This window comes from Carcharodon carcharias, chromosome 2 (assembly GCF_017639515.1).
Source record: "Carcharodon carcharias isolate sCarCar2 chromosome 2, sCarCar2.pri, whole genome shotgun sequence".
Lineage (NCBI taxonomy): Eukaryota > Metazoa > Chordata > Chondrichthyes > Lamniformes > Lamnidae > Carcharodon > Carcharodon carcharias.
Genome location: NC_054468.1, coordinates 202,321,440 through 202,335,922, shown reverse-complemented (window position 1 = coordinate 202,335,922; position 14,483 = coordinate 202,321,440). Strand labels below are relative to the sequence as shown.

The 14,483-nt window shown below is 40.2% G+C and overlaps 1 protein-coding gene across 4 annotated transcripts in view; it reads right to left on the bottom strand.

Moving 5' to 3' along the window:
* srbd1 (S1 RNA binding domain 1) overlaps positions 1-14,483 on the bottom strand; it is a 289,801-nt gene that overhangs the window by 166,768 nt on the left and 108,550 nt on the right. For all 4 annotated transcript variants that reach the window (XM_041178598.1, XM_041178607.1, XM_041178625.1 and 1 more), the window contains exon 16: positions 5,244-5,335. In XM_041178598.1, coding sequence (XP_041034532.1) covers positions 5,244-5,335 — 92 coding nt within the window. The remainder of the gene's footprint in view (positions 1-5,243; positions 5,336-14,483) is intronic.

The window sequence follows — 14,483 nt, the reverse complement described above, 5'->3', positions numbered from 1 at the left end:
GGTTAAAATTGCAGATGAGCAATGGACCAGAATTAGAGGAGCACAGGTATCACGGAAAGTTGTGGGGTTGGAGGAGATTACAGAGATAGGGAGGGGTGAAGGCATGGACATATTCCAAAACATGGACGAGAATTTTAAAATCACGGTGCTGCTTAACTGGGTACCAGTGTAAGTCACCAAGCACAGTAATGATGGGTGACCAGGATTTAGTGTGAGTTAGGATAAAGCAGAATTTTGGATGACCTCAAGTTTATGGAAGGTAAAATGTGGGATGCCAGCCAGGTATGCATTAGAATAGACATATTTTGAACAAAGGCTTGGATGAGGATTTCAAAAGATGAGCTGAGGCAGGGACAGATGGAGGCAGTATATTACTCTGAAGATGCAAACATTTTAACACTTAATACCTGAATGGCTACTAATTTGATGAAAACTCCAGTACCAAAGATTGATCACTAGTTTATTATTAACTTAAGTTCAATGTCACAGTACAAGTAAAAGCCACTTTAGGTTCCAAACTGAATAGCCAACAAACACCACATAAAGATGCAATGGTACATATGTTTCACTGCATCTACTGCAATGAAGTACTGGGTAAACTCAAGCGTCCCTAAAAAAAAAAGCTTAACAAGGCTTCTCAACTGGCTTCAAACACAAATTCCACTTTTAGTGCAACCAGAACCAGAAATAATTACAACTGAGGTGCTGCTCCATAAATTTTGCTGGAAAAGTATCCAAGTTTTTAGTATTTGCATTTATATGTTGTTTCACTGCCATTGTGTGATGAAGAATTCTGGGGTTTCAGTAAACAATCTTTTAGTCTTACGGTATTATTACGTGTACTAGCCTACGCCAAACAAAACAGAAAGCTTCTTCTTTTGTGACTTGTGACATAACTACAGCTGTCCATCGACAAATGATCAAAATACTCTGAAAATCTCAAATAGGTTCGCTGCTCATAACAGTTAGGAATGGCTAGCTCTGCCACTTCAGTGTTGTGGGAAGCCTATTGCCACTGGCCTATAAGTTACACCATGAACTATGTCGTTTTACATAAGATATCTGTCTATTCTGTAAGCAGCCTTTTACTGAGATGGCAATAGTAGCAGAAGCAAGATTCAGGCTCAAATTTCAACAAATACTGCCATAACCACTACACTAAGTTGCCTCACGTGAAACACTAAGTTCAAGATACAGAAAGTATAATATATTATCATTTTCAGAGCGCTGAAATACAGAATCTATACTAATCAAATACAGTGTGTTACTTGTAGCTGTATTTCATAAAAGACACTTGCCCATTTTAATTTACTATAAGAGTTTTATTGATTAAAAAAATGTTATTACTGAAGTCCTCCTGATGAAACAGGACCAGGATCTTCTAGAAAAAAAATGTGTTTTTTTGCAAATTTGTTGTTTCTAATTGGCAATATATAACAAATGGAAATTACTCTACAAGTTATTTTATAAAATCAAAATAGAATCAATAAGACAAACAGCACATTGCTAAGACCAATGAACATACATTACCTAAACGATAAGTAAATTATGTAATTATTAACAAAAAAAATTGCACTGAATAATTGTTGTTTTTAAATGCTGACCTTTTCTTTTGCATAGCCAAAGGCAAGAGATGCTCTTTTAGGTTTAAGAAGGTTAAAATAGATGCTAGCTAAAGTTGACATTACGGGAAAACTTCCAACACACCTAATCTTTAAATTCTCTTATTTCCTTAAGAAACAGTCAGAAGAAATTATTTTTTTCTCGGTGCTTTACTTTTGCTTTCACTCGGTACTATGACAGCTGTGACTGCACACCTACTTTCATGACACATCCTCTAGGGTATGACCTCACTGATATTACGGCTTCAAACTTGTAACAAGGGAAGCCAGAAGGCATTTCACAAAGGAAAGTGTAAGCAGTTTGCTCTAGTTTAAGTGTAAATTAATCCAATGTATTTTGGCCTGTGGAGAAATGACAGGCAGATGGGAGTTGACAATGCTACGCTATGTGACCTTTTGCTCCATGCTACCCTTGTCTTGGGGGTTCTCCTTCAAGCAGTAGTGTCTACGATAGACCTAGCTGTCGCTCAGCAAAATCTCTATTTTTAGATGTCTCAATTCATGATTGCATCTCATTCAAGTCTCTGCATATGATAAACAAAAATTTAATGTGAAAACTAGCTGCACATAATAAATATATTTACTGATTAAGAGAAGAATTAGTAAAGCTTTTGGAAGTAATTAATAGTGAAACTAAACATTTTCATGACGGACTTTTGAACAGTGGTTCATACAATTTCATAATATTATACAAAGTAAAATTCCATTATAACAATGTTTCCAGTAATATTGTTTTGTGCACAAAACTAAATACTAAATAGCATCTGAATAAGTAAGAAGCTATTTGGAGAAACAAATCTAGTTTTTGTTGGGGATCTTTAATAAATTAAACGATTATATTAAAGAGTATTATGTTATAAAAATAGGGAAGTCTTGCTAAAACTATACACGGCACTAGTTAGATCACACCTAGAACACTGTGAACAGTTTGGTCCCCTTACCTAAGGAAAGATATACTGCCATTGGAGGCAGTCCAGAGAAAGTTCACTGGGTTGATCCCGGGAATGGAGGGATTTTCTTATGAGGAGAGGTTGAGTAGGTTGGGCCTATACTCATTGGAGTTTAGAAGAATAAGAGGTGACCTTATTGAAACATATAAGATTATGAGGGGGCTTGGCAGGGTAGATGCTGAGAGGTTGTTTACCCTTGTGGGAGAGTCTAGGACCAGAAGGCATAATCTCAGATTAATGGGGCCCCCATTTAAAACAGAGATGAGGAGGAATTTCTTCTCTCAGAGGGTAGTCAATCTGTGGAATTCTTTGCCACAGAGGGCTGTAGAGGCTGAGTCATTAAGTATATTCAAGGCTGAGATAGACAGATTTTTAATCAGTAAGGGAATCAAGAGTTATGGGGAAATGCAGGAAGGTGGAGTAGAGGGTTATTAGATCAGCCATGATCCCGCTGAATAGCGGAGCAGACTCCATAGGCCAAATGGCCTACTTCTGCTCCTACATCTTATGGTCTTATGGTCTACACACAAAATACTTAACTATAACCACATGTATGGATAGAATAAATCTACATTATATAATTGGCAGATAATAAAATACAATTATGAAGTGTACATCTCTGAAACTGCAATCCTAAGTGACTCCTTTCTCGTGTTACATCATCAGTGGATCTGCTGGACAACAAATTGGCACCGCAGCAAAAACAGAAAAAGCTGGAAAAACTCAGCAGGTCTAGCAGCATCTGTGGAGGGAGAAACAGGGTTAACGTTGAGTCCATATGACTCTTCAGAGCTCTGAAGGGTCATGTGGACTCGAAACTGCTGTTTTGCCGCTGTTAGATCTGCTGAGTTTTTCCAGCATTTTCTGTTTTTGTTCCAGATTTCCACCATCCACAGTATTTTGCTTTTATTTGAAATTGTCGCTGCAGATGTTTATGTTTTCGTATGTAGGCACTAGCGCGTGCAGGAGTAATAGTTAACTTCAATTGGCTTTTCCAGTTGGATTTTCTTTTTAAACAACTGAAAAACTGCTCAAATTTGTTGAGATGAAACATTATAAATGTAATTGCTTGTTGTAAAACACAAGACTACTGCATACATAGCAATCAAATTCCTCTGGAATATACAGCCAGCAAGGCTTCTTAAAGAACTGTTTTACCAAGTCAGAGCAGAGAGATTGGAAGGGTATACTGAAAGGCTGCAAGTGCCATGTCTCTTTCTCTCTCTCTATTTCAATCCCACCACCCCCCCTCACTTGGAAGTATTGTGCACAGAGTAACCAGCCAGAGAAGAGAAAATCTACCGCAAACCTAGATAAAAAGGTGGAAATCTGCTCCATACAGCTACACCCAGGAAGACAACTGAACAAAACGGCTGCAACATGGAGTCAGTGCATCAAGACCATCCAAAGATTTCTTTGATTGTATATTTTTCTTTACGAGCTGTAAAAAAAAATCTTCAAGTCTATCCTAGTATTCTACTAGCTGTACTAGTGCGTGTGTTTGTGTGTGTGTGTGTGTGTGTGTGTGTGTGTGTGTGGGACTCAGGGATGTGTGTGTCGTATGAATGAGGATTGTGATTTATCTGTTTTTTTTTAAAAATTCGGAAAGTAGGGTCAATAAACTTACCTCATTCTTTGATTTAAACTCAGGAAACCTGTCTGATTAATTCTCTATAATTTGAAAACATACATCATGGGACTCCTACAGCGTTGAAGAAACACATCCTTGCTAAATTCACAACAAAACCCTATTTCAACCAGACCTTGAGAGGTAAATTAGGGGAGTCAATTTTTGCCCCTCCTTTCATGGTCATAACAATTGATGTCAAATGGCATATAAATTACTGGTTGGAAGGCAAGGATATTGTCCTTCTGTTCCAGACTATACAAATTGACCCAGCAGTTTTGTGGCTGAATACAATGCCCAGTCCAGTGGAGGACCATACAAAAAGTCAGCTCCTTGATTTTAACCCATGTCTAGGCAGAGTAACTTGACCTCAATAATAAATTAAAACAAAATAATAAAAAGTTATGGAGTAGTTAGAATATGGTATTTTAGCCACAAATCAAGTTAAAGTAAAATACAGTAATAAAAGTAGGAGAAACTATTGAGGAAGAAGTCAGAATTGGTGGGGGTTGGGGAGAAAGAAATAACTTTTAACTTCCAGCATTGGGTTAAGATTACAGTACTCCTGGGCTCCCCTATTGGCACAATGAATTTATCCAGTAAGCAGCTAAGAAAAACCCTGCACAATCAGGAAGGGGGGGGGAAAGGGCATGGTTTCCTGTTCTTGATTACTATGCAGTGACTCCTGCTGAAAGAACATATCAACTTGGGATAGGATTCGAACGTGATGCCTGCTCTCAGGACTAAGTTGCTTTGAAAATCTGTCCAATTTCTGAACATATAATTTTACTGGCAAATTATTAATGGCAAAGAATAAGGACGCTTCCCTTGCTTTGCTGAAAGAGGTAATTCACCCCTTGATTACTGTGCTTCAATGGTATGTGACTTATGTTAAAAAACACAGGCAACAATCCAAACATCCAATTTTTAGCTTGAAGGGCCGAGTGGCATACTCCAGCTCCTATTCCTTATGTTCTTAAGTTCGATCTAAATCTACACTTTCACTCATGCAATATATAAAAAGTGAACTGGAATTTAGCTTACCTGCACTTCGAATATTAGGATCCAGATCTGGCATCTCTTTTGCAGCCTCTGGGCTGACACTGTATATGGATGCTCCAGCTTCACTGGTAATGCTATAAAAGTTCAAAAAAACATGTTAAAAAGTAAATGGGACTGTTTAATAGTCTAAGCTCCCAAATGATTTTTGTGCTAGAAATATTGGGCAGAATCTTCTGGCCGGCATGGGGGTGGTGGAGCCAGCACGCCAGCGCTTGAAATGTTGCGCGAGCGTCCCGGCGCCAGCACGCGGCATCGCAATATTTTGGGCGGGTTATGCAGCAGGGCGCCTGCCCGCCATTAATTAAAGGCCTCGTTAAGGCCCTTAACTTGCCAATCATCGACGATTTTGAAGGGCCCGAGCGAACTTCGGCTCGGCGCACGGGCCCAACCGGCAGGCGGGTCGGTGATTTTTCTTTTTTTTTTTTACAAACCTCATCCAGTGGCGGGATGAGGTTTGATAGGGGTTTTTAAAAAGTTTAATAAAGTTTTTGTTTATTTCATTAACATGTCCCATCTCGTGTGACATTTTCACACGAGGGGGACACATTAATTAAACTTTTATTGTTCTATTTTTCATATTTGCCAGCCTTTCAGCGATCTCCCTGAGGCAGCACTTTGCCTCAGGGAGGTGTGCGCTCTTTCACACGCTTGCGCGAAAGAGTGCACTATGGCAGCTGGGGAATCCCTCCCCCCTCCTTGCACAAGAAGCGCATGGCCCGCCCACTTAAAATGGAGACGGGGCCCAAGTTCAGCGGCGGCGGCGAATTCTGCCCATTAGGTCATTCACTCTACCAACTCAGATGGTGATGGTGTTGTGTATGTGAATATCCTAGAGTACTGCATCAGCGCCATATCTAGTGCGACAGTGTTGCACAAACTTTCACTTTGCTGGTCAGTTCAGAACAATTAATAATTAGAGATGTCCACTTTCTCCTTCCTCCGCACAGCTAGTGAAAGATTGCCTGTGTGCACTGTCAAGGGCCTGCCAGCATTTTCTCCAGATATACCATACATGGAGGTGCTGATAGCTCAACTGCATAAATGCACCCTGTAGTCAGGTAGTTTTCTCAAGATGCACAAAGGGCAGCAGCATCCAAGTATGTCCAGCACAAATTAGTAATTTCAGAGGGTGGCAAGGCAAATTGGAGGGAAGTCTCCTGATTTGTTGCAATAAATCATTGCCTATCTTTGTCAGTCAATGGACCAAACCAATATTTCAAAACAAATGTCACTGTACACTGGCAAACAGCTTAAGGTGTAACACGTAGGAGCAGAAAAAAAAACCTTTGTTAACATAGTTCGCCTCAAATATAAGATTTAAATAGTATGATGCTCTCTGTAAAGAAACAAAAAGATGAAAAAAAACTTTTGAATTTATCCATCTACAGGCGATTCATCTAGGTCCAACAGCAACCACCTTAAACAGTACAGAGAGAGGGCAATATTTCTGTTAACGCTCCTACTGACTATCACAGAACTTGAAAAAAAATAGGATTAAGTAAGTTTAAAGTACTGAGGAATTATTTTAATAAAAAGGAAGCTGTTTTATTACTGTAACATTGTCGCCACCTACAGGCGATTTGTGTCCTAATCCACCTCAGTGTTACTGAATTGGGTAATTTCATCCCATCTATAATCATAATTCTTAACTTGAATCATCCACTTCTATGCAACTTCAATAACTAATTTTTAGCATTTACTGTATTTTTAAACTGTCTATTGTGAGCACTGATTAAAAAAAGAAAAGCATTTTTGGTGGAAAATATTACAATAACCCTCAGAATAAAGGTTGCTTAACCAAGTTGAAATAGAGTAACATTAATTCTGGTAGCTTTCAGTTTTAATCTTAAGAAATATACTTCACAAACAATATTTTCAATAATTCAAATCGAAATGCACTTTATTGTAGCATATTTCCCAATGTTCCTGTCCTCTATACTTTTATTATTCCTCAGTGATTCTAGCACACCTTATCCCAGGATATTGCTGAAATGAGCCACTTCATGCCTTGAACAGCAGAATTCAGGAGAGCAAAATGGGGCAGTGGTACATTAATCTCATTTTACCATCTCTTGCCTAGTTGCCTGAAGACAAACAAGGCAGATGAAAGGTAAGCAAAACAGTTTTAAGGAAACCAGTCTGAAAAAACACAAGCAGCTGGATGAAAGATTGTTAACGAGCTAGATGTTAGCTATCCCTCGAGACTAAACAAAAAGCAATTTGTTAACTTGTCTAGGTATCCAACAACACCTCTCACCCATTTCGTCCCATCATGCAAGGATAAGCTATACGAAGTTAGACAGATTTTTGGTCGTCAAGGTTTAAGGAGGACAGGCAGAACAGTGGAGTTAAGGCCACAATCAGATCATTCATAATCTTATTGAATGGCAGAGCAGATGCGATAGGCCGAATGGCCTATTCCTGCTCCTATTTCTTATGATCTTATAATTGAGCTAAACTAATCCAAACATACTTTACGGGGACACTTGCGGTGAAATAAATAAATCAGCTCAACAATTCTCAAGTCTTACTTCAGTCCATCTTTGGAGAGATTGAAGTATATGGATAAAAAACTTGAATCCCATTGTGGATCATGAGGATAGAATCGTCATATTCCTGGGTCCACTATTACATAGCAAACACATATCACTGAGAGTCAACTCACATAAAAAAGACATTCAAACCACTTATGGCAACAGTTGAATTAAGAGGGTATCTATGGCAAGTCCAAATTTGTAACAATCGGCAACAGGGATCCCACTGAGCTCATGTAATTAAACAGTGCGCTGCCATTGGAGTCACACCAGGAAAAGCTTATAGCTGAAAGGGTAAGTTTCTAACGCTGGACGAGTGCACTGTGCATTCCTCATATTTTAAATTTCATTTTGGTATTACATCCATGATGAAGCATTTAGTGTTAGCAAGGTTTTTGCTAACAAAACTGGCAATCTGGCCTCAGCAATCATCTGCCAATAGCCTTTGTGGTCAGCACATAAAAGGCATCTAGAAGGTAATTTGCAAGTACAGTTTGCTGGAAGAAAATCTTCTGATGCCTGCATATGAAAGTGCAGTTAGAGAAAAAAAAATCTTTTGGTAAATTACAATGAAAAACAGATGCTTCCTGATTAAGGACATGTAGGTGATGACAGAACTCCACTGACACAATACACTTGCTCGTAATCATGCAACAGTTATTTCTGAATCCCGATAGCAAATCTAGTCACACCTGAGATTAAGCTGAAACCCCCTGTGGGAACAGCTCCCCCCAGCACAAACACAACACACCTCTTATATTATGCTGAATGAAGTAACGGTCACTATTTTCAAACACCCACTTCTAGGAATTCCAAACAGTTTATTATTATGTCATGCAGCAAAGCACACCTTTACATAATTAACCATTTATAAAATTTTAAAATTAAGTAATTTTGAGTTTATTAAAATACTTAAAACTATAATCCAGATACAGGAAAAGCAGAAATGGTTGCTAGCTAGTGATGTTCAATTCAAGGTTCTTGAAAAATATGTCTTTATTAGCTGTTTCTGAAAGGTTACTTAAATCATTCACATTTTGCTTTTTAACTCTCTGTATTAGAAACACACAAATCAAGTTGCACTTATTTAATAGCAAAATATGTGTGTGCTTTATTAGCCTTGCAAGCTTTTAGGTATTCGGAGGGCTAAACTTGGACTCGTAACCACTTTCAATTTGGTTATGTAGGACGTTATTCCTTTTTATTTCTGACCTCAAACAGAACTAAAATGGAAGGTCTGTGCAATAAATTGCTATATAACATCCAAAGGATCAGGTTTTTTTATTCAAAATATAAAGGACATTTAACCCAATATTGCTACTAAAATCCCTCTCAATTCCCCTTTACAATTACTGTTAATAAAGCAGGCCTTGTGCTTGCATTGCAGTGAATAGATGGATGCACAAACATGATCAGCAGAATCTCGCCTTTCTCTGGTTGCCTTATGTTGCCAAATTATTAAATCCAATGCGAAAATATAAGGGTCAGACAATTGTTTACTAAGGTTCTCATTAATTTTTAGGTTCTTAGGTGGTGGTGGGGGGCTGGGGGTTGGAGCGGGGAGGAAAGCAAAAATGGGAATTAAGACCCAAAGTTATATATTTTAAAATTTTCAAGAATGATGGCCATGTACTGAGATAAACTTGCGTAACTTAGAGCTAGGTGGCTTATTCAAGTTAGAGTTAATTAAATGGAACTCTTGATGAAATGAAATATCCAAAAGCACACATTTTGAAGCGGCACAAGGCGCACAATCTATCAGGCTCTAAGATTAGATACTTAATAAAACATACAGCAGCAAATGTTTCCCGTCTTATTTTTTTCAGGCTTAAGTATTTCAGAATCATTTAATTCAGCATTCAAACTGCATAACTGTTTTAAAACCTGCAAAAATTACTTGCTGTACATCAGTGCTATAATTTCATAATGGTCTAGAGTGAGAATCCTGTTTTGAATTTTTTTTTAAATAGTTTGAAACGATGGTCACAGTTAAAATAGCATTTGACTTTTTTTCATTTAACGAGTAGACCAGCTAATAAAAATTTTCTTGATTATTACCTGCGATCATGCTTGTCCACAATCACATTACTTACAAACTAGAACTTTCTGAACATATCATCTAGGCTAGGCATATAAAAACATCATCGGGGAAAGATTTCCTCTTTTGGTTATGTTGCAAAATCATCAATGCATTATTGATACTTACATTTATGATTCCAAATACATCGTAAACAGAGGAAATATTTTTTCCAAATTTACTCATGCATTTTTTAAGCTGGAACAGTTACAACACTGATTGCTAATTTCAAGTTTCTAAATGCATAGGCTATTTCTCTCTGATCCAACTTGAACACATTATATTGTAAAACCAAATGATTACTGCAAACAATTTTTGGAAGAGAAAAACAAAAGAGGAATTGCATTTTTATAGCACCCCTAAGTGCTTTGTAACCAATAAATTTTATTTGATGTGTAATCGCTTTTGTTTTGGAGGTGTTTGTTGAGGTTAACTGAACATCAGAAGAACTCCATTTAAATACTACTTCTTCAAATAGTGCCGCAGGACCACTGACATTCACCTGAGCAGGCAAATGGAAGCTTGATTCTAAGAATTGGACTGATGTGCCAGCCTAGATTACTTGCGCAAGTCTAAGAGTGGGATTTGCAGACAACCTTCTGATACAGAGCCAAGAGTTTTACCACTGAATGAAAAGATAGAACAGTCAGCACTAAAACTTTAACCTGCAAAAGGACATAGTGAATAAAAGTAAGACGCAGAACATTTGAATCCAGTGTCTTTTCAACTTAAGAGTTTTGATCAATAAACATTATCAAGTCAGAATTCTTAATTGGCATCAGGTCATTTGATTATTCAATTAAAACTTACTGAAATACTGCTGAAAGGACACTACTCATTGTAAATTTAATTGCAATTCTTAATGTAAAGCCCACACAGGGAATAAAAGGTTTCAGCCTCAAGTCATGCTGGTTACATTAAAATAAATGTCATTTAGATCCATGAGGCCTACTCTTCAGTTTATACACAACTTATATTTTTATAGTGCCTTTAATGAAATTAAACTTCCTGTCCTTCACAGGAGCATTAAAAAAACAAATTATGACACCAAGCGACATAAGGGGATATGAGGCCAGATGATTAAAATCTTGGTCAAAGAGGGAGGTTTTAAGAAGTGTCTTAAAGAAGGAAAGCGAGGTAGAGGAGGATAGGGATGGAATTCTAAAGCTTGAGGCCGAGGCAACTGAAGAGATGGCCACCAACGGTGAAGCAATTATAATTAGGAATGCACAAGAGGCCAGAATTAAAGGAGCACAGATATCTCAGAGTCATGGGGTTGGACGAGATTACAGAAATAGGGAGGGTCATGGTCATGAAGGGATTTGAAAACAAGGGTGAGAATTATAAAATCAAGGTGTTGCTTGACTGGGAGCTTGAGGTGATGGGGAACTTGCTGCAAGTTAAGACACAGGTAGCAGAGTGAAGCAAAAAAACTTGTTGGACACTTCAGGCTAGAAACTCCATTAAGGGCCCTGACAAATTTCAAAAAGTCAAGACTCTTAAAACTTCTCTGCTTTTCTTACTGCAAGTTGTTAATTTGATTGAAGTGGTCTACAGCTTTAATTTAACCCATACAATTACCCAAGACTTATGCTTGTGTTGCCAGGTTCATACACTCAGCTGTAAACCAGTTGCACAGTTCCTGGAACTATAAGATCAGTGGCCAGGCATAATGCTTCCAAGTCTTCCAACCCAGCCATCCAAAGTTTGACATGCTGCGTCCTACTCAACTGATAGTTGTCTTAAGATATTTTTATCTCATTTACACCTTTCTCCGAGGTAGCCTACATGCTTGGTCAGAAATCCCCACGTCAAAGGCCTTCCGCCACTTTGTTTCAGTGGCAGTCTTTCAGAGCCGAACAGGGACAGAGTGCCTCAGCAGATTATTGCGCTAGAAGTGATATCACACTCAAAGCCCTTATTGGACCTACTGGTTTGCAATCTGAAGCAGATATCTTGTCCGTTCCCCACTCTAGCTCAAGGACTAAAATCCAATTACACACCCATTTCTGCCCACCCCCAAAATCTGTTAGTTCAGCAGAAACCAGATTCAGGTCAAAGATCTTGCTTAACTCTAGAGTTTGATTTTTTTTAATTCATTCATGGGGTGCGGGCTTCGCTGACTGGACCAGCATTTATTGCCCATCCCTAGTTGCCCTTGAGAAGGTGCTAGTGACCTGCCTTCTTGAACTGCTGCAGTCCAGGTGGTGTAGGTACATCCACGGTGCTGTTCGGAAGGGAATTCCAGGATTTTGACCCAGTGACAGTGAAGGAACAGTGATATATTTCCAAGTCAGGATAGTGAGTGACTTGGAGGGGAACTTCCAGGTTCCCATCTATCTGCTGCCCTTGTCCTTCTAGATGGCAGTGGTTGTGGGTTTGGAAGGTGCTGTCTAAGGAGCCTTGGTGAATTCCTGCATTGCATCTTGTAAAGGGTACACACTGTTGCTACTGTGCGTCAGTGGTGGAGGGAGTGAATATTTGTGGATGTGGTGCCAATCAAGGGGCTGCTTTGTCCAGGATGGTGTCAAGCTTCTTGAATGTTGTTGGAGCTGCACTCATACAGGCAAGTGGGGAGTATTCCATCACACTCCTGGCTTGTGCCTTGTAGATGGTGGACAGGCTTTGGAGAGTCAGGAGGTGAGTTACTCATCACACGATTCCTAGCCTCTGACCTGCTCTTGTAGCCATAGTATTTATATGGCTAGCCCAGTTCAGTTTCTGGTCAATGGTAACCCCCAGGATGTTGATAGTGGGAGATTCACTGATGGCAATGCCATTGAACATCAATGGGCGATAGTTGGATTCTCTCTTGTTGGGATTGGTCATTACCTGGCACTTATGTGGCGTGAATGTTACTTGCCACTTGTCAGTCCAAGCCTGGATTGTGTCCAGGTCTTGCTGCATTTGGACATGGACTACTTCAGTATCTGTGGAGTCACGAATGGTGCTGAACATTGTGCAAACATCACCCTGAGGAAATCCTGCAGTGATGCCTTGGAGCTGAGATGACTGACCTCCAACAACCACAACCATCTTCCTTTGTGCTGGGTATGACTCCAGCCAGTGGAGAGTTTCCCCCACCACTCCCCGATTCCCATTGACTCCTGATTTGCTAGGGCTCCTTGATGCCACACTTGGTTAAATGCAGCCTTGATGTCAAGGGCAGTCATTCTCACCTCAGCTCGGGAGTTCACCTTTTTTGTCCATATTTGAACCAAGGCTGTAATAAGGTCAGGAGCTGAGTGGCCCTGGCAGAACCCAAACTGGGCATCAGTGAGCAGGTTATTGCTAAGCAAGTGCCATTTGATAGCACTGTTGATGGCCCCTTCCATTACTTTGATGATGACTGAGAGCAGGCTTGTGGGGCAGTAATTGGCCAGGTTCAGTTTGCCCTGTGTTTTGTGTACAAGACATACATGGGCAATTTTCCACATGGGAGGGTAGATGCCAGTGTTGTAGCTGTACTGGAAAAGCTTGTCTAGGGGTGCAGCAAGTTCTGGAGCACAAGTCTTCAGTACTATTGCTGGAATATTATCAGGGCCCATAGCCTTTGCAGTACCCAGTGCCTTCAACCATTTCTTGATATCATGTGGAGGGAATCGAATTGGCTGAAGGCTAGCACCTGTGATGCTGGGGACCTCCGAGGGAGGCCAAGATGGATCATCCACTCGGCACTTCTGGGCTGAAGATTGTAGCAAATGCTTCAGCCTCATCTTTTGCACTGATGTGCTGGGCTGCTCCATAATTGAGGATGGGAATATTTGTGGAGCCTCCTCCTCCCGTGAGTTGTTTAACTGTCCACCACCATTCATGACTAGATATGGCAGAACTGCAGAGCTTAGGTCTGATCTGCTGGTTGTGGGATCGCTTAGCTCTATCGGTTGCTGCTTATGCTGTTTGGCATGCAAGTGGTCCTGTGTTATAGCTTCACCAGGTTGACAACTCATTTTTAAGTATGTCTGGTGCTGCTCCTAGCAAGCCCTCCTGCACTCTTCATTGTACCGGGGTTGATCCCCTGGCTTGATAGGAATGATAGAGTAGGGGATATGTCCGGCCATGAGATTACAGATTGTGTTCGAGTACAATTCTGCTGCTGCTGATAGCCCATAGTGCCTCATGGATGCCCAGTCTGGAGTTGCTAGATCTGTTCGAAATCTATCCCATTTAGCATGGTGGTAGTACCACACAACACAATGGAGAGTATCCCCAATGCGAAGGCAGGACTTTGTCTCCACAATGACTGTGTGGTGGTCACTCCTACCGATGATGTCATGGACAGATGCATCTGTGGCAGGCAGGTTGGTGAGTATGAGGTCAAGTATGTTTTTCCCTCTTGTTGGTTCCCTCAGCACCTGCCGCACACTCAGTCTAGCAGCTATGTCATTTAGGACTCGGCCAGCTCGGTCAGTAATGGTGCTACTGAGCCACTCTTGGTGATGGACATTGAAGTCCCCCCCCCACCCCGCCCCAGAGTACATTCTGCGCCCTTGCCAGCCTCAGTGCTTTGTCCAAGTGGTGTTCAACTTGGAGGAGCACTTATTCATCAGCTGAGGGAGGGTGGTACGTGGTAATCAGCAGGAGGTTTCCTTGCCCATGTTTAACCTGATG